General features: G+C 38.3%; 1 protein-coding gene across 1 annotated transcript; it reads right to left on the bottom strand.

Moving 5' to 3' along the window:
* Positions 1 to 6816: 6816 nt before the first annotated feature.
* LOC147460478 (uncharacterized) lies at positions 6817 to 19351 on the bottom strand. Its single transcript, XM_086507784.1, has 3 exons — positions 18380 to 19351; positions 17434 to 17563; positions 6817 to 7881 (listed from the first exon to the last, which is right to left on the bottom strand). Exons 1-3 carry the CDS (start codon positions 18477 to 18479, stop codon positions 7056 to 7058), a joined length of 1056 nt encoding a protein of 351 aa, XP_086363910.1. The 5' UTR covers positions 18480 to 19351; the 3' UTR covers positions 6817 to 7055.
* Between the last annotated feature and the right edge of the window lie 2168 nt (positions 19352 to 21519).

The raw sequence follows: 21519 nt of genomic DNA, 5'->3' as shown, positions 1-21519 counted from the left end.
CTTTTGGCTTGCCTAGGCCTCACAACGTTGGGAAAGTTAGGACTCTGTTAAATGAAGAAATACATGAACATTTTAGAGAACGACGCCATATGAAAAACAGAAAAAAAAATCTTCTCTTGAGTATAATGTCTTTAATAACATTTGGGTGAGTATAAAAAAAGTTCAATCTGCTATGGTGAGATACTATAACATGCAAGAAGTAGATTGTGAAGGAGAACTTATATTTGTTATGAAATTGGATGAAGCTCAGATTCAGAAATGTCAAAAAATGAAAAGAGTATCCATATACCTAATGAATAGAGCATTGGACTATAGCCAGGGTAAGTTTGATTCTCCATACCACAAAACTCAATATAGAATGGAGCTTTGGTGGATCAGGGCAGCTCAAATACCAGTAGAAAATCACGATACATTAAAATGGCTCTTTTTGCAGACCGATATCCCTTTTGTTATACAAGACCAAAATGCAGGTGAAAAACTCCGTGTAGATGGCATGGGTGACTTTATTGTAGAATGGCACTTGAGTGCCGACCTAAAAGTATTGAAGTGTATGTTTGGTGTATGTGGAGGTGCCAATACCAAGTATCCATGTCTATATTGCATGGCAAGCACTAGAACAAAAGGATGGCTTGCAGAACACGAGGTTGGAAAACCAACATCGAGAAATAGTGTGAGCATCATCGACTCCCATCATCTTCTATGATTTGGGATCCAATTCAAACAATAGATTTAAAAAATGTATATATGTACAATGCATACAGAGATTAGAATCTTGGACAAATTGCTTCGACTCCATCTTGATTATGTATATTCTATTAAGCCAAAGTAAACTTGCATACAAGTGCATAAAAAAATGTGAGGCTTTGCTCTCTCAAATGGGTTTTCATGGTGGTCAAGTGCATCTAAAAAAAGATCCTACTCTTTCAAAAGGAACGGGTAATGTTTTGCAAGATGTTTCAATGGGTGGAGCAAAAGCCAGAAGATTTTTGAGCAACCATGACAACAAACAAGTTGATGCTATGGGGAACTGCTGGAAGGATCTTTGTGTAATAACAACCAATGTCAAAAATAGACCAGATGTAGCCAACAAACGCATGGAAGTGTGGAAGAAGCTCGACAATTTTTTGAAAGTTTTGAAACAACAAGTTAGCTCTGCTACTTATGCAAATGACTTTAAAAAGACAATAAAGCTTTTAATAACTGCTATTACAGATGCTTGGGGAGCAAAATATATCACATACTACTTGGTGAGTATTCAATTACTTTTTAAATTCTGGATAGTTTTTTACATTGCATCCTATGAGTTCAACTAACCTTTTTTTTATTTTTAGCATATTATGTACCTGCATGGACCATATTTTGCAAAACAAGGACCCCTTGCAACATGGTCGGAGACATAGCTTGAAGGATATCTTCTTTAATTTGATCTTGGATTTTAAGCTTGATATAGTACATGCATCAGGAGCTTCCCAGTCAAGTGAACTTATGGTGGGAACGCGTAACTGATGTAGTTCTCCATATGCACCTTCTCGTGATGGAACCTTGTATTCTGCAAAATAGACAAACAAATTCATTGTTTTATAATAGAAGGTGTCTTGTCAGCATACATAGCATCTGCAATCCCTTTATGCATTGCTTTGAACGTCCTACTTAGACTCTCCATAGACTGTCATTCCACATCTGTTGAAGGAAATATATCTGGAATGGAATCAAAAAATGAGAAAAAACAATGGGAATGAAAAATTCATTGTATCAAATAGAAGTTTTTTTTTTTACTTACAATAAGAATGCAGTGTGAGATGTTCTTCCCAGTCTAACACCATATACTTGGCCATGTACACATGTTGAACCTTAGGTAGCCAGCCATTGTCGGTCACTTTGAAAGCAAGAACACGACCTTTCCAATGGTTTTTTACTTTATCACGTTTATTTCTCTTCACTCTGTGTACACATTTGCATGAAGGAAGCATTGTTACCTAGTCATTCACACGAAAAGATATGGGCTTCCAAAGACGATCCTCTCTAACGTTATGAAAGTCACAAGAAGTTATGTTATGTGAAGGGCGACGTGCAAAAGACGCCATGGAAACTCAGAGATTAGAGAAGAAGAAAGAAAATATAGAGACGGAAAGATTTAAACCTCTCACAAAATAGAGAGAGAGTGAAAAAGGTATACGTTTGAAAAAAGTAGGTGATTTGTCATTAATGGCCTTGTTTTGAGAGCCTTCTGACATAGATTTCGTATCTTTTGACAACGCTTTTGTGAAATATAAAATAGAGTAAAAGATGAGACTTCATTACTTTGGGCCGCAAATTTAATGAGCTCACTCGTCAAAAGCACCTAAATATAGCAGGTTCAGCCTTATGATCAAGACATTTAGCCGTTCTCTGTCAAAAGAGGACCACCAAAACCCAAAATAGAGGAGACAAGAGTGCCATACTTTTGTATACCTGTGAAATGACTATTCTTTAATCCTTAGATTAACAAACAACCATTTCTGAGTCGTTTTTGGCCCTAATGCTCCGCAATACTTTGACCAGCTTGCCCAAAAGTCATCGGCAACACTAACTCACTACTAGCCTAGAGCAGAGAAGGATAACAAGAGTTGTGAAATCTTAAGCTATCTGCGAGCTTGGCAGAATCTTTTAAGGGAAATTGAAGGCATCCAAACCAAGTCGATTAGAGGAGAAGTCGAAGCTTGTGAGCGGCAATCAAGTCATTGTAAAGCAAATAGAGTAAGAAGCTACAGAAACATTTGACAATAATTGAAGCATGAAGATTGAGGAAGTGAGCAGAATTTAAGTTTGTAGAATCCAAGGGCAGTTGAAGCAAATAAAGCGACAGGAGGGAATTTCCATCACCGTCATCAGCTAGAGATTGATTAAACATCTTGTTAAGTAACGATGTCGTTAACGGCCCGATTAATCCTATAATACGAGAGCTCAAATTCCTAGTTATTACATAATCCAAGTGACGGTGCTGCTAACAACCCGCCTTGTCTAAGGATTAAAATGTACTCGATCAAAGCATTACTCAATTAATTGATGATTACAGTGATTGTCATAGCCTTTTTCACCTGCTGTTATTATTCTCTCTCACTTCTCTCACAGCCAGAGGTCGGGTGCTTTCTCGGCTCACGTTTCCAACACATATCCCCCGACACAGGCCACATGTGTATAACTCATATGTTACTCTTTATATATATGTGGATAAGTGCCTCCCTCACTCTATTCCCACAAAGTGAAGCTCCACCCATATCATGTGTGCATCTCTTCCCTTTCCCACTCTCTTGTGCACTCTTCTTGCTCCCACATCATCAACACCGATCCTATATCCACTCTGTAACTAATGCACCTTATTTCAAGATCAATAGCCCATGAACCACACTCAGCAAGGTCCATTCTTGGCATTCTATTCACAAGTTATGACATGGACATCTATATCATTTACAATAAAGATCTATCAATGCCTTGTCCAAACCATGAAAAATATTATTGGTCCTCTATAATTTTATTTGTTTTATTTGTTAAGCCAAAAAACATGCAAGTGATTAACAAAGGAAAATTACAAATGGGAAAGGCCTTTATGAGGTTCATGTTTTGTTATAGTCTATATTGTATTAGATAAAATTATTAACTATCATAAGCATCACTAACCACTACCAAACCACAAAGATAGATGGGTTTCTAGAGTACTGTTTTGCAGAGACCAAAAGATGGAATACAACTTATGCATTTTGTTGACTAGTACATTGTGGTTGATTTTAGCATGCTACCATTGCAAAGATCATCAATAGAGGACTGTTGGATTTTTCAGAATGATAGTGTGTGTGAGTAGCTCCTTTCCATGATGTTTGCATAATCCATAAGCGCTAGATTAGGCTGCCATTTGTTGCATGTGCATTATGTGCATGTAAGACATATGTACTTCGACATCACGAGGGGCCATTTGCTACCTACTTTTAGAAAAAAAAATACTAGAACTTGGGAAGAGAGAAAGTATACATCAAGCAAGTTGAGCAAGAGGAAATGGCAAGGTGGTGCACTCCAAGATGATCTTGTACTCTTTCTATGTCCAAACAAGAGGTCAGGGATCAGAGCTCTACTCAATAGATTGACAAAGACAAGTTTAGAGCAAGTAGCCTTCTATGATGGCACCTTGTGTATATGTTTTTTCTCTTGAGCCATAACCATAATCACTTTTGTACTCTTCATTTGAAAATGGCTTGCATAGGGTGAGCTTTGGTGGAAGTGGTTGTTTGAGCTTGTGTTTTCTAATGCTTGCTTCAAAAACTTGGCTTTTAGTAAAACGCATCAAGAGGCCTGTACCAAGGTGGACATTTCTCAAGGATGCTCAAAAGAGCACAAATAGGTGAAATCCTTCCATGACATTGCTCTTTTATTCATATCTCTCCATTGCTTATGCTTGGGTTAAGTGAATTTGCTTCTAGCTATGGTTATAGTCATTCCAAAAGCTAAGCGTACACTAAAGTACCAACACTTGGCTTTATGAAAATTAAACTCATTAATTGGTTTTTAGGCTAGTAGGTCATCAATTTGCATCAGCCTAGGGTCAAAAAATCTGTGTGATATATCTCACGAGAGCGGGAGAGAATGAAAATGCATGTTGTTCTAGCCGGCCAACATCTGTTTGTTTATCATATGGTTCCTAGTTCAACCTTGCTACAAGCCAACACACATTGTCAAGCCTTATAATTTGGAAGCCCTTCAACATCTACTACCTCTTGCATGGAAATAATATGAAGCCTTTGAACCACTACAAAAAGTGGGAGATGTTCCAAATACACAAAATAGCACACATATCATCAACAAGAATGATGAGCTTGTATCTTGAACATTGGCATATACACACAATTTAATGGGAGACATAATTGGAGAGACATAGAGAGAAGCCTGTGTACCTCTGAGAGTGAGTGATACACATGCGTAGACCAGGAAGATGAGAGAGAAGGAGAGAAAAATAGCGAGACCAAGACAAGGGAAAAGGCTAATCCGCTCCACAAGGGTCCCTCAAAGGACAAATTTGAGCTTATATATAGAAGTCTAGAGAGATTACAAAATAGAACAAAAGCATCATAAATAGTGAAGAACCTCACGAAAAGTTGAGCCTTGTTCACGTGCATCTAACATCAATAGTTAGCTTTTGAAAGATAAACCAACGATCTAAGTTTCTTTCCACCTAAACCCATTAGATAATATCAATAGCCATAATGTGTGTTTGTGTGTGTGTCATGTGTGTGTGTGTGGATATGTGAGTAGGAGAGGTCCGGTCCCAAAAATGGATGTGTTTTTTTTTTTGAGAGAATATTATTTAAGGAACTTGAGGAGGAGGAAAATTAGTTTATTGAATATGAAACTTAGGATGTGTTTTAATCATGAAAATTACAAGTAACGGATTTTGATCATCCCACTTGAACACACGTGAATATAAATTTATTTTGAACATAAATTGAATGCCTTGAGATATCTGAGAGAGAGTGTGCATACTCATGTGCGTGTGTGTGTGTGTGTGTGTGTGTGTGTGTGTGTGTGTGTGAGTGAGAGAGAGAGAGAGAGAGTTAGTTGTGTGTATATATGTGTGTCCAATATACAAGAGAAGCACTTACTGTCTACATAGATGGTGTATGCATTGTAATGTATGGCTTGATATATATGATCCATCTCTAATTGTGGAAGGATCACAATGCTATGTCAATGCTCTATATGGCTTGTATGTCTTCATTTATATTGATCTAGAAGGGTAAACCTTAAAGCGTCGAAGTGTAGCACATGATTTCATTAGGACGAGTTTTTGTAAATTCAAAGAAAAACAGAGTTACATTTACAAGTGGGATTTTAAACATATAAAATTGAAAAAGATACAAGGTTATGAAAGGAAAGGGATGATCTAAATCATGGTGAAATGTGTATGTAAAGGGATTATACAATTACGTGGTGATTTCCAAAAGGTGGGTCCCTGAGATGTTGATGATCTTAAAGAGGATGGACACTAGTATGTGTAAGAGCTATACAGATTGTGTTTTTGTGACGTTGGGTGTGATACTAATCCTTTGTGCATGATAAATTGGGTGTATTTGTACATATGTATGGGATATCTCTATGCTGTAAATGCTCATGCATATTCTAATTCTTCTGCCAACCTGTCTGTTAACAAACTGTCATAGTAAAGGTGACAAAGTAGGGTGCACTAGTTGGTGGACAAACTTGATCACTATTGGAGTACGTAATATATTGATTCTATGGCCATTATATAATCTTTTAGCTTTGAGAGGAGAGACACGATGTCCCTGTGCATGAGCCTTGCATAGACATTTGTAAGAGAGAGAGAGAGAGAGAGAGAGAGAGAGAGATGTAGATGTATTTCGATATATATATGTATATATATATATATATACATATATATATATATATACATATATATATATATATATATATATATATATATATATAGAGAGAGAGAGAGAGAGAGAGAAAGAAAGATGTAGATGTATTTGGATACGATCTAACTAAACCTTGTAGCTTTGTAAACATGTAATCTAAACCTTTTCCCCAAAGCAGTGCTCGAAATAAACAAAATCTTATAAAAAACATGGAAAACTACACATGGAAGATTTCAGAGGTAAATTTACCGTGTGTAACGGTCTACACATTAAATGCCTCTAAATTTTCTATGTTTTCTCACCTCCAAAAATACAATTTTAGAAGTAAATTTCAGAATTTGACGGTAGGATTTCACTAAACGCAGGTCTTTGAGAGAGAGAGAGAGACTTGCATGAAGGCAACAGAACTCTTGACTAGAGATGAAAGTTGTGTGACTATACAATTAGAATATATAATTGCATCCTGGGAGAGGTTGTGTAGGCACAACAATATAGTAAAGGGAGCTAATCTGTACATGGTGGGGCTAAGGTTTAGGAATATGAACTGGAACAAAGGACGAAACCCATTATTTAGACAAGGCAAGCTGGCTGATGATAAATAATGGTTAGAGGAGAAGAAGGAGGAGGAGGAGGGGCGAAGTGGGCGGAAAGGAGCTAGGTGAAGTCATCGTGAGAGGGGAGGAGTTGACGGTTCATGAAGTTCAAGAGGACGGAGTGTAAGCCCTCGTCGGGGGTTTCAATAGTCTGTTCCCAAGAAGAGGTATTGTAAGAGGAGCTGTTAAAGAGGAGGTCGTGGTATATAAGCTGCTGCTGGGTAGTGGCGGGGGCCGCAGCAATATAATGATGAGCTGGCGATTGCTGCTGTTGCAGGCCGATGGGCACACTGCCGCTGTCATTGACTTGTAAATGATGGCTCTGGCTCTGGCTTGCTGTCTGCTGATCGGCATTTCCTAGAAGACGGCTAAGCAGATGATGATGATGGCAAGGTGGAGGATGATCGTGGCTGCTGCTCTCCTGGAAGCTCAATGTGGAGGAGCAGCTCGTGGAAGAGCAGCTTGCCGCGTGAATGTGCTGCTGCAGGCGCTGCTCATTACTGCCGCTAACAACAGTACTGCGATGACTGTTACTACCGTACGCTGGTGAGCCCACGCGGCCGTAAAATGCATACAAATTGCTGCATGAATATGGGTGATTATTATTATTATTATTGTAGGCAGCTTGCTCATTATACGCATGGGCGGCCGCCTCGACACTGGTGTGAACAAGCTGCTCGTCGTCAGAGCGTTGATCCGACGCGTTGAGGTTGAAGGTGTCGGACTCCGGCACGCTTATGTCGAATTGCTGATCGTGATGACGATGCGGGGTGACGTCGGTGGCGGTGGATAGGATGACTCGCCTTGTACTGCGGGTGTAGGAATGCCAGAAATTCTTGATGTCGTTGTCTGTCCGCCCTGGCAAGCACGACGCTATCTTTGACCAGCTGCACAGTGCAAACAGAGTCACTGAGTCAGTACTACCCTCCACACATTAGAAGCCACGCTCCTACATCACCATCACAATCAACTTCTACTTTCCTTTCTAAAAGTCATGTGTGCCAAAAATCTGCTGCAGAGTACTGACTTGCCTTCACGGACCAGTGACCAGTGCACTCCCCACTGTGCGAAGTTTGAAGTTTCAACTGTGGACTTTAGGCCAAGGCATGCGATTTCACACAAGAAGTTTTGGACAAATTCTCACAATAATTCCCACATTGTGACTTACCTCAACATCATGAACTTCTGTGAGGGAGGCACCGGCCCGGTGGGGGGGCGGGGGGTCCCCTGCCCCCAATCGTACCTAGCTAGGTATGCTGTGCCTCTCGAGCAGAAGCTCATGATGCTGTTCATTGTATGAAAATTACTGGAAAAGACTCCGGTTTCCTACATGAGAAAATTTCTAAATCTTCTTTGTGTCAATTGTAAAGCTTTTCCTGCAACAACTGGTCGTTTCAATTTGAGAGAGAGTGTGTGTGTATGGAGAGTCTTGCTTCTACTCTGGTGATAGCTGCTAGGCAATTTTTCCTTGCATAGACCCTCCCCTCCCCTCCCATTTCAACAAGCATAAAAAAATGACAATGCCTTCTAGAATAAATAATGATCGTTTTCCACAAGCTAGGAAATGTTCAAAGCCCTGCCTATTTATCCAAGGTTTCGAGGAAAAGACAACGTTAAAAATTTGAAGTGTCAAATCATCCCCTGATCTTGGTAATAACAAACAATGCACGCTATTTTCAGTCAAAAATTGCAAGTTAGAATTTGGATCAGTCAGTGGCCCACATGAAACACTTTTTCTAGCCAGTGTGAAAAAGGCATACTTTACTGATATCTTTATCAAAACTTCAATGGTTTGCCGCATTTTGCACGTTTTCAATAATGTAGGACTGTGGAAGATTTACTTGTGAGAACGGAGGTTAAGCAAGTGCCATGTAAATTTGGGCAAGAGCCACGCCAACTTCAAAGGCATATCTCATAACCACTATTAGAGCCATACTAGAGGGTGAGTCTTGAGGCAATGGAAAATATAGCCTAGCGTGCTAGAGGATATATTGTGCCCGCTTAACTAAAGCCCGTGCATGCATTGATCTCTAATTTCTTTGGGATAATAAATCCCAAATTGCTTCTAAGTTCTTGACATTAATTCTCTCAAAATATAAATTTTAACATTCAAAACGGCCTATCCTAGGCAATAAAATTAGGTCTGTAGTATCTCAGGTTGCTATGCAATTCTAGTTAACATCGTAAAAATTTAGGGAGCCCTAGCTAATTGGGTTAGCTGTTTGGACATTTTGATGCTACACAATTAGGAGTTGTAATGCTAGCTTGTGCGAGTATGTGGTCAACAATGTGCAATGTGTAAAATTGTTATGTTACAATGGCCTCAACTCATTGCTTTCACCCATCATCCTTGCTCTTATTGTATACGTACAACTCTTCTCTATATCTAGGGGATGCATCTTGTAGGGTATATTATAGGGCGGGTTCAGAAAAAGGCGACGGTAAAAGCCTGAATTTTCCCAAGATGTTGGGGTTTTGTTCACAAGAGGCGGAGGAAGTTTCATGAACATCAAAAAAGCTACGTAATGGTTTGTTGTAGGCCTCTCACACAGTTGATGAGGGTTTAATCTCTCAGCTCCGCGTTCCACGCTAAAAAGTGGACAAAAGTGTCGCCCAGTTTTGTGTGGGTCCAAAAAGGCGCAACTTCTTTTTTTGCCAATGTCCATGTGCCGTGTGGAAGCATGCACCTTTGAAGCAACCTTCCATCGAGTCTCAGGACGGCGGGTAACAATTATGTGACTATCACGTGAGTGCAGCAGAAGAGATTATTTATTTTTATTTTTCTCACATTTTTACATATAAAAGGGTACTGTTAGATGAAATTGGGAAAAAAATCTAGAGATTGAATAGGAAAGGCGTGTATCTTTCTGTCAAAAACTCGCAGATAGAGAATTCTAGAAATGGTTATTGAACGCAAGCGATATATACAATTTATACATAGTGACCTTCCTGAGCGTCGAGTCGTCTGAACCCAACCATAGTTCGTAATAGTTACAAACTTACACTTACAAAAGGGGCATCTTAATTTGAATTTTAGAAGAAGTTAGTCGGGAGGTGCTTGAGAGAAGGGTATTTTATACTTTGCAACAGTTATAGATTTACACTTACAAGAGGGACATTGTAATTCAAATTTTTGGAAAAAGTTGCAGGCCTATGCAGAAAGTAGGGTAATTTATTGCAATCAAAAAAATATGTAAATGGGATTTTTTATTAGGCTCTCATCGATCACACATAATATAGAGGATTTTCTAAGGTGCATCCCCTTAGACTCTATACTCCAGGTATGGATTTCTATTGTTCATGGCTTACAACCGTATCTATAGCCATCATTGCAAATGGCAACTATCTATTCATTATGGACATCTTATACCTGCCAATAAAAAACTGTCATTGGCCATTTACAAAGAGTCTCTTTTAACAAACCCTTAAGAAATAATTCCGAATTGACCTCTTTGTATTTTGATGCTTGGATTGGCTAGATAGAGACATCCTCCTATACATGCTCTAAAGGCATCATAGCCCAATAAATTTAGTAGTAAAAAAAAGAAGGCATCACTTACTTGCACCTAGTTACCAACTTGGTGCAAGTTACCAACTTTTTTATCCCTATATATGGGACTATATACACTTTTTAAGTTAAATGAAGTCACTTGCACCGAATTACAAACGTTTTTATCTCTATATATGGGACTATATACACTTTTGATTAAATGCACCTTCCCAACTTGAGGTTTTCTATTCTTGTACTTTTTTAAGTGCCTTCATCCATATATTTAGCTTTAATAAGGTTAGCAAATTTTGTAGTGAGATATGAGGAGGTAGGAGGTATAAGTGTATGAGAAAATTTTGTGATCATACATTGAAGCTATATTAACACTAGGTTGGTAACCTAACAGGACATAAAAGTGTCCTTTCAGGGTTTTGAAAAAAACCTCCAAAACCATAGTAGATCCACTCATTTTGTAAAATCCTTTCATGAGGTTATAGTTCAAGGCCTACTACACATGGAAAAAATAAGAAACTTGTAAAATTTCTCATATTTTGGTCACACCAAGCCTCCACAGTTGATGGACCAGTACATTTTCATCTAAACAGCCATTTCTTACGTTTTGTTGCATAAAAATAAGATTAGGGATTTTTATAAGACTTAAGATAAATCCCCTAGTTAACTTCAATGGGTTGGTGATCAGAACATATGATTGCTTCTCACTCACTATTTTTTGTTTTGCCAAAAGAAATAGGTACAAAAAAGGTGAATTTTTACCATTCTGCAAACCTATCATCAAAGTTTCTATAGCCACGCTCAATAAAAATAATATATGCATGTTTTCTTAGTTCCCTATTGTCCTTTAGGTTCATAAGGAGCCATGGCGCATGTCAAAATAATAATACATCTCTTACCAAGGGGAATCTTGGGGACAAATATGAAGTGCTAAATACAACAAACATGAAAAAATTGGGTTCAACATTATGAGTTGTAGAATCCCATAGAAACTATTCAATATCTAGCCAAATTTGATCCTTATGACTAGATATGGTTACTACCTATAAAATGCATGTAGTTGTCACAAGAAACTAACAATATTGAAAAAGCTATACTTGATATACTAGAATGTTTGGTTTTCTTCTATAATTGAAAAAATCAACCATCGTTGTCTACTATGAAAAATAGGGTATTAGGTGCCCCAAAACTCAAGGAATATTAGCTTTATGTTACAATATGCGACATAGAAAATCAAAACTGCATTTGGATATCATGAAAGCCACAAAAAAAATCATAGAAGAGCTAAAATTGGCTAAAAAATAGGATTTGACAATTTTTGTAATTTAGTCATAACTTACAACATTAACATTTATTTCTCCCTAGAAGCATCAGGACATGTTGAGGACTACTAAAGATAGTTCTCTAGCATTATAGACCTCACAAACATGAATTCTAGAGTGGTATAGCTGCAAAAAGTTGAAAAAAAGCCAAAAACAGGACCCGTTTTTTCACAGAGTTTAGGTTGTGAAATGTTGTGCAAGGACAAGGTTAAAGATGAAATTGATATTCCAAAAAAATGTCAAAATTTTTTCAGCTTATGAGACAACTTTCTAGACAGAAAGCACCTCAAAATCCATTTTGAAACTCTTGACATAATTCAAGGAAAATGGTCACTTAACAGAACATTAAAGTGTCCCATTACCAACCTAATGTTAAAGGCTTTGGCCTATAGATCCAAGATGTGTGCGATCGAACACACACTAGGGAAGGGTAATTGCTCTAAGCACCTCTTCGACAACAGGGTTGTGGGGATGTTTCAAGTGAGACACTCAATCAAACAAGGTTTCCAGCTTGCCTCGCTACTCTTTGCAATCAGTCCACATCCACTAATGACGTTGTTCAAGGAGAGTACTGCAAAAGGGGAGCTTCAAAGTCTCTTACTACCGAGGGACAAACAATTGGTGTTAAAATTAATTAATGATGAGCCTCTGCTCTTCATAAAATCCAACTACACACTTGTATGACCCCTTTCTCTTACTTAACAGGTGAAAATGCCCCTTCCCTCCCTTGTATGACGCTTCTTTCTTCTAGAATAACTTTTTTGCCTTTAGGGGCTTCTAGAGAGCTAGCAAGAGTGAAAATGCACCTTCCACGAAACAAGGCACAATCGCCCTACTTGTGAGGATGAGAAAGAATATTGGAGACGAGTGCATATTCAAGAAAACCCATTTTTCCAAACATACAAAATTCATTTCCTTGAAATTGTCAAGGGAAAATTTAGAAAGTTAAGTTAATTTTTTGAATTTTTACACTATTTTTCTCTCTTTTGAAGCAGAATTTCTCCTTTCCCCCTTGCCATCAACCGGCATTTTTTAGATTGAAAACGGCACAATATTAAGCTGAGACACATTTTTCTTGAACACTGTTTGAGACCCACTACTCAATCCATCTCTTTATAGAAAATAACTAAGAAAACAAATATCAATTTTTTTTAGACTCGCCTCCGCACACATGAGACATGAGAGGATGTTGAGTCAATACCCCTCTCACAATGAAAAGGGAAAAAAAATGGTTTGCCATCGTTAACTTGCTATGTGGCACTAATCTGATTGATAAGTTTTATCCAATGGTCCATAGTTTCTCCCAAGAGTTCCATGCTTTACTAAAGCCTTTTATTGCAAGCCAAATAGAAGGTACCAACAAAATACCATCCATTGCAATAAGGCATTCAATTGTGAGTAGGTGTGACAAATTTTGAAACCATTTTATTTTATGGATCTATACTCCTATCACGCAATAGTTGTGAAATTGTGCTCGCTTGGTATTCCAACACTCATATGGTATGTCTTTCAAAAGTCTCGACCACTTTGTCAAGCTCTCATTGGAAGTCATGGACATCTTTTGTGGAAAGATAGCACAATGCACGGATTGTCCTTCCCCCTTTTACACATATGATAAACTTGTTGGATGCTTTCATGGACATAAAGTGTTGTCTCAAAACAAAAAAGGAAAAAAAAGAAACTGAACCAATGCCATGTGATGCCCTTCTTCCTAAGTTTGACGTTCTTGTTGAAGATGATCCCGTTTGATGATATTTTGCACTCGATTAATGATTAAAAGTCCAAATGTTTGAAGCTTAGAGTAACTCAATATTTGTTTTGTAGCCCTTAACCTGTTATCAATCATTCTTCTTGTTCTTGAGCTCATGCCTTGCTGCTAGCTTTGGACCAGGGTGTCGTCTTCTTGCGAATCATGGATCACAAAACCTTGCAAAGATAGGTGTATGTGTTTTGGTTGTTTTTTTTGGGGGGGAGGGGGGGGGGGGGGGGGGGGGGGAGGACACATAGGGTTACCTTTTGCGAGGCATTTAATTCCTTCAGGGGTATCTTGCCCATGTTTTATGAGTGAGAATATGAGCTACCCATCCGAAATACATTAAAATGCTAGAAAAATCCTAAAACCTTGGAAATTTGAAGGCCAAGGATGCCCATCAAAATTCAACCTTGGATGGAGGTTGGGGACACAAAAGCAACAAATAAAGGCTATCAAAGTAATAACACAAATGAAGTAGAGAGAGAAGACCCAATTGCACTTTGGAACCATCAAACCTCTTATTTCTCTCATTTTTTGGCCTAGCTACTTTAATCCCGTCACTAATTCTCAAAAACAACCTTGGTTAATTAGTGTAACACCATCTACAAATTTAGAGTTTTATATCTAAATTTTAAATCTATAGGTAAAAAAGTATAAAATTTAGTGTCTCTTAGTATAAAATCCTTCAAATTTAGTCTATTTATCTGTCAAATTTCTCATATGTAGGTTTTCACCAACTTACGCCTACCTAATAATCTTTTGCATATAGTCTATCAAGTTTATTAATAATGGCGATGCCTACTAATGGAACATTATTCAATGCAAAATTTGTCTAACAAAATAATTGAGGCATCTTCCAATTGATGGTGCAGTCGGTTAAACTCGAGAATTAACTTTATGGGAGTAGTTAAGCATATTTTTATCAATATTCTTGGTTTAAATTTCCAAGGACTTAGCAGATGCTTTAGATTAGATTTGCAGCGAAGACGTCAAATCTTACATAAATTCTAATGGACCATGTTTGTCAAAACTTATAATTCAACAGCCTAGCAAAACGAGAATTATGATAGATAGAGACATGTAAAGATATCATCCTTTCTCTTTTGTTAGCGAATTATCAATTATTTGATAGCAATACTGCAAGTATGCAGTGAAGGCATGTTTTAGCACTAAAAGTTGGTATCCACACTCATGCAAAATCATGCAAAGTTGAAAGCATCAAATAATGCCACAATAGGAGGAGCTAGTACAATAGTATGAAGTAGTACATGGACATTCATTAGAAAGATATATCCCAAAATTTTGCATTCAGTCTTTTGAACAAAGTGAATATTTACTTGGTATTAAAAAAGAAAAGTAAAATTGAGTAAAGTCTTGAGTAGAGGGGGTTCACCTTTAAAGTAAATAGGTCTATTACATGCACTTGATAGGAGGGAATATTTTAATTTATGCTAGTTATAGATTTACACTTACAAAAGAGGCTTTTTAATTCAATTTTCAAAAGAAAAAAATAGGTGAAGGAACAAAGAGGGATGGTTTTATTCCAATCCATAAACTGTAAAAAATAGATTTTTTAATCAAACTCTTATTGCATGTGATATAAAGGATTTTGTAAAGTGCACCCCCAGAGTAAGGTAAGACCATGAAATAAAAGAACCTCTTGAAAAAGTAAAAACAAAAGAAATTTCAATGTTTCGCATGTATAGCATTCAGATAGATCCAATCAGTTAAGGGAATAATAAAATATCAAGTGCTTGTTTTGGAAACAGAAAATATTGTACATTTTACCATGACTATTGATGTAATACATGTTGTTTCTTTGGAAATAATTTTTTTCCGAAGGATTTGATATGAATATATAACTTTCAAATCATGGTTGTTCGTTGTTTTCGGTATCAAGTTATACCACAAAACTCACAAATTTAAAAAATGGAAATAGAACAATGAGCCAATGAAAAAAGATCGAGAGATTCATTTCCAATATGTCTATCTTCTCAAAATGTTCACCAAAATATAACTTTTGTTTTTAAATTTGAAAATTTCAACTAAGAGTGCAAGCACACAATGTACAACATGAATATATTTTATCTCATTTGAAAAGCCTTAATGATCTTCAAAATTAATAGAGATAAGTATCTAGAATCATAAATCACTTTAAAAGTGATTCATATAATAGCCAATGCCGGAATATAGTAAAAATAAAGCCCTAACTTTTGACAAATTTTGGATGAAGTATTTTTTCGTAATCATAAGGTTGAAATTAGGACCTTGCACCCAAAAACATATTTTCTCTGCTTAATTAGCACGTGGGATATTAATAAATTTAAAGGAACTATGCACTTCAATTCCTTAACAATTCTGAGAAGTTTGTTAATGAAAAATAAAAATATAAATTTAATTTGAATAAAAATATGTGTTGTGCCCATTAATCTACTGGCATTGAAAACCACATGCATGGCCAAGGAAAACCTTTTTTTGCCAAACTCATGATTATGAGTGGACGTATTAGATTACTCTAGAACAAATGTACAAAGCAACCTCAAGTTGGTGACGACCGTTAAGGGATCTCGCGATACATCGAAGAGCTACATGGCCCCCGACATAGATGGACCACAATCCATGACCTCATTGACGCATTTCTATCATTACAATACCATTGCCCTATTCCAATCTTTAGAGTTCTTCCTTTTACTAATGGCAACAATCACTTGCTTTCTTGTATAATCTCTATGAATCTACCTATTGCAACGCCATTCTTGAATACCCGCTCGTGACCTTCCACACTTGCTTAAAGTAACAAACTCTAACAATTTGGGTATAGATAAGTAATACGAGGCTTTTCACCACCTTCCCTCCTAAGAAACAATCGTTCTTGAAGAACCCTATCTTCTAAGTCTTTCGAATCTACTAATTTGTAGATCGTTTCTACCGGGCCACAAATCATCGGGCACTCCTTGAATAAGTGAGGGAGGTCCTTGCTAGCTGCTATGCACCCCGAGCATCTATATAGACTAATACATGTGGCTAGAACCTTCATGCTAGTCTGCAAGGGCTCCCATAGTATCTTCCATAAATAGATCTTCATCACATGAAGCTATTGTGGACACCAGATGCTATTCACTATCGACCCCTATCTTGATTCCGGCCATTGCTTTTCTCACTTCTTTTTCACTAGATAAATACTACATTAAAATCTACGCTGTTAAAGTTATCTTTGATCCTTGCACCAAAGACAACTTAATAGCGTAGATTGTTTTCATTTGCAAGCTTTTAATGACCCCAACGAGGGGGCGGGGGGGCGCAGGGGAGCCTCTGTACAACATCGTTTTTTGCATTGTCAAAGTTTTACTCCACCTTGAGATTCTGCCAGCCAATCCTAGCCATTGATCCCTCACCACCCCTCATTTAATGCTGATGTTACTTAGTATCATGGCTTGCATGCAAGCACGAAATGCCCCTAATCTACAGAACTGTGCATTGTGAAATGCACCTTTTGTCCCCTTTATAACCCCCCTCCCTTACACTCACTTCAAACCATACCATGTGATAATCTTAGTGAATCCCTCGAGGCAATGGAAAGAGAAGCTGTAAATAACATCTAGACATAGAGCCTCTTAATTACAAACCCCCTGAATACTCGGAGCGCTCGGCACAATATAGGCCTATAAGCACCTCAGACAAATTCAAGGGTACTTTTAAAAAATTTCAAGATTATTATACACACCGGTTTCTTTTCAATTTGCATTTTTTCCCTAAACCTCATAATAAATATAACGGGCCCTCTGAAAAAATTCCACTTATATGCACAAACAAACCCATTAAGTTCTGATATAGATACATGGAAGAAAAGGAGATAACTAACCTGTTTCCCAAAGTTTTATGGAGCTTGACTATGAGCCTAATCTCGTCTGGAGAGAATTTTCCTCGTTTGAGATCGGGCCGAAGATAGTTCAGCCACCGCAATCTACAGCTTTTCCCACAACGCTGGAGACCTGTATATATGGGCAGGGAAAAAAAAACACTTTGCCATTAGCATTTTCTAAATTACATAAAATAGTCTATCTTAATCCCCCCCCCCACACACACACACACACAAAGGTTTCGAACTCATTTGAGTGTCACAATGCGTTTGCAGCTGGTCTCTTTCAGGAGGCTCAAATCCCTATCAATTGCATTTGCATAAAGCACCGTCCAGGGAAGTGTTAGCGTCAGCTAATTAGCCTCGGGCCGTTTAAAAATTCCGATTAGCCGGTTGCAAAAATCATGGTAAAGGGAAGGAAAACTGATAAAATATACAAGAAAACAATGCACGAATCCTGCAAATTTGAAATATTCTACTAATATTTCCGGATTGCATCTTTAAGAGGGGGAAAAAAGACTGTCAATGAATTAAGCGAGCATTGCGTGGGTTGTTAGAAAAGATATCAAGAGAAGGGATCTTGATTAGAGTCCTAAAAGTGTGTTCAGGTTTTGCACTCGAAACGCAATGCAGATCAGATTGACCAGAGCCGTCTCTCTCTCTCTCTCTCTCTCTCTCTCTCTCTCTCTCTCTCTCTCTTCACTGACAGGTCTTGAGTTCATACTCGCCCTCTAGACCTTTGAGGTCTCTTGAGATTATTCTGAGGCTAGCCCGTTAAAATTTCTGTCCTCTCTCTCTCTCTCTCTCTCTCTCTCTCTCTCTCTCTCTCATACACACACACACACACACACACGCACACAGAAGAATATCTGATACTCATACATGCATGGAATGCATTTGCTACGCCAAGCAGAGTGCATTTTCAACGAGATGAATGATGAGTTTATACCAGCATGCTTTGCCACGTCGCTCCAGTTGCCATAGCCGTGTTGCGTGACATACTTTCTCAGCTTGGCGTCCTCATCAGGCGACCACAAGCTCTTGCGCATTGTCACTGCACTGCTTTACACCCAGCTGAAGCTGCAGGTGACGATGACCTACTCTGCAGCTTGCTGATATTCTGTGTGTGCTGGGCACTGCAGTGTTGTGTATGCGCATGTGTGTGTATACAGAGAGAGAGAGAGAGAGAGAGAGAGAGAGAGAGAGAGAGGTCCTGTCGTTCTAGAAGACTACGTCGCAGATCAACTCGGCGCTCTTCTGAAAGTTCTGCAGGGCTGTGCTTGCGTGGGCGCCCGTGTGCCCCGCGCACCCACAGACTCAGAGAGAGAGAGAGAGAGAGAGAGAGAGAGAGAGAGGTATAGACCTAGCCTCTAGGCCATGCAGTAAGAGCTAGGCATAGGCAGATGTTGGTGGGGAATATGGCGAAACAATAAACAAATTAAGACGATCCATCTAGGTGGAAAGCTATAAAGGACATCAATTAAATAGAGCGCTCGTGTGCTGCAAGGCTGCGACTAGTTGCGAGCCTCAACCCAGAAGCTGATCAGACCGAGAGAATGAACTTAGAGAGCGAAAGGGGGTGATCAGGAAGGAACCATTGATTGGTACGCGGAACGCGAGAGAGAGAGAGAGAGCACAAATATTGAAGCTGATAAATATGAAAGTTTAGGGTCACGGTGATTGGAAATTAAAAGCGGGAGGTGGACACCAGAGATGAAGATGAACAGGACTAGGTAAGAGAGGGGAGGGGTGATCGTGAGCCAGAAAGACCACCAACCCAACACAGCCTTGCAAGATGATCCCAAGATCAAGTCAATTGAAATGAAAGATGGAGAAGAAAAGGGAAGGCACTTCACTGTGTGTTTGTGTGTTTGTGTGTGTGCAGTGTGAGAGAGAGGGGGGGAGAGAGAGATTGGCAATGCAGGGATGACTCATGAGTGAGGGACAGGAACAAATAAAAGCAAAGGGAGGCCCAAGAGGGGACATTGAGAAGACTAAGGCTTGTACCTTTGCTCTGTTGTTTGCCTTCCATCCTTGGCCCTCTTCCAAAAGCAAATAGAAAAAGAAAGCGAGTCTAAAATCGCAGTCCCCCTCCAAGCTCCACAGTGTCTTCTTGTCAATTCAAGTGGCCATACCTACCTAGAACATTTCTTTCCCTTGAGGACGTTCTTGATTGATCCACATGCATGTCGCCCTTGGACTTCATCATGCAAACTTATACAAAGCCCTCCACGTGCAATTGCATACTTTCACCATCATGCTATCTAGCTAGTGCCATTCCCTTGCTTTGATATGCCACTCTCTTTCACACTTGTGACTTCACTACATTTCCATGTTCTCAACCATAGGCTTGCAAACCTTCCTACACATTTGTTCACTACTAGCTCTACTTGAACACCCAAAAACTCTCAACGTGATTTGAGTTGTCCATTTCACCTTTACTTGGCTTTCATTTTAAAGCCCCATAGCTTTAGCAACTTGCCAACTCCTTGTCTTAATACCATATATATATATATATATAAAAGGTTGTTTTAATACCATTTATAAGGCTGGTCATAAAGCATTGTTGCAAAATCACCTCCACAAAACTTAAATATGAATTTGTTGCCCAATATCGTTCTTTTTCTAACGCACCACCTTATAGACTATCTTTGGTAATATCATGGTGCAAGTCAGGGATTTGCCAAGGACATTTTTTCTAACCAAAGAAAATAAGGACACGTTTTATTAAATTCTTTTGGTTTCTAGGTCAATTTTGAAATAATTTTATGTATTACACTAAAATTTGTAAAAGTTCCAATATTTATACTAAAATTTGTAGTAAAAAATTTGGCATTGACACTAAAATTTGTAAAATGTTACGAGGTTTCTTCAAGAAAAGCTCAAAATGCAGCCAAGATTTTGAAGTTTTACCTAGTTAAAAATACATTGAGCATTAATTGTTTACAAACACTGGTGTAAGTCATAAAAGAGTGTTTCTAATTAAATAGTGAAATAAGGGATGTGTGGGTAATGATCTCCAAATTAAGCTTGCATATATTGGAGCCTAATTAAGCTTCAATACAATTTTGAGTAGAGAGACCATCAACCAACTCTTTCTTCTACTCGAGAGGGTGAATGTGGGAGGCAATGCTTAAAGTTCCAACCTTGTGTATCCTTCCTTTGTCTATACCCTTGCACACACATGCCAAAAAAAATGGACTAAGAGAAATGCAAAGAGAAATATAGTATCATACATTGTCTTGCCAAGGACCTTGCATACTACCTCAAACTTTGTACCATAAATAGAAGCAAATATTATGCTAACCAAAATAATGTGATGGAGCTCTAAATGCTTATATGATTTGTGTATGGCATCTTTCTATAATCATTTCAATCCACTACAAGAGGTTGTGTCCTCTTGTGACGCTGTTAGCGACGGAAATACACTGGGTTTTTATAACCCCCGGCGTCGCTAAAACCGTCACTACGAGAGCGTCGCTACATGCGTCGCTATAAGTGTCGTTATAAGCGTCGCTATATAGCGACGCTCATAGCGACGGTTATAGCGACGTTTACACTGAAGACTATAGCGACGCTACAGAGCCATAAATAGCGACGGTTATAGCAACGCCCGAGAGAATTTTTTTTTGGTGGCAGGGCAGTCACCCATCAACCATATTGTACTTGATTCACTTTTTAAAAAAAGTGCAAGGGTAGATAATAGACCAAAAATAGTCACCCACAAGACGCATTGTTTGCAAAATTGACAATTGTATACATCATAGGCAAAATGAATTGATTGGCAAATGTAATAATGACAATTGTACAACATCATAGGCATAAAGAATTGATTGGCAAAAGGAACTGCGGTGACAAATGTAGTAATATACATGGTTCAAAAAGACGTATAAAATCCGTCTCATGATACATAAGCTATGAGAAACCCTAAACTAATGCTATCTAGCTACGGCTAAACTGACGTCGTCTAGTCAGACGTCTCATCGCGTCCAAGCGGCCTATCTGTCGGATTCTGCAAAAAAAGACAATAAGACAGCTTTCAGTAAGTATAAACATATAACGACATTTATAAAACAATACAAAAAATAA

This window comes from Adiantum capillus-veneris, chromosome 3, assembly GCF_014529385.1.
Source record: "Adiantum capillus-veneris isolate H3 chromosome 3, ASM1452938v2, whole genome shotgun sequence".
Lineage (NCBI taxonomy): Eukaryota > Viridiplantae > Streptophyta > Polypodiopsida > Polypodiales > Pteridaceae > Adiantum > Adiantum capillus-veneris.
This window is presented reverse-complemented; position numbering and strand designations above follow the sequence as displayed.

Excerpts from the sequence above, each read along its gene's own strand:
- LOC147460478 (XM_086507784.1), bottom strand. The coding sequence starts at position 18,479 with ATGCGCAAGAGCTTGTGGTCGCCTGATGAGGACGCCAAGCTGAGAAAG. Across the intron at positions 17,564-18,379 it reads CGACGTGGCAAAGCATGCTG|GTCTCCAGCGTTGTGGGAAA; the intron begins GTATAAACTCAT and ends CCATATATACAG. Across the intron at positions 7,882-17,433 it reads CATAAAACTTTGGGAAACAG|CTGGTCAAAGATAGCGTCGT; the intron begins GTTAGTTATCTC and ends TGCACTGTGCAG.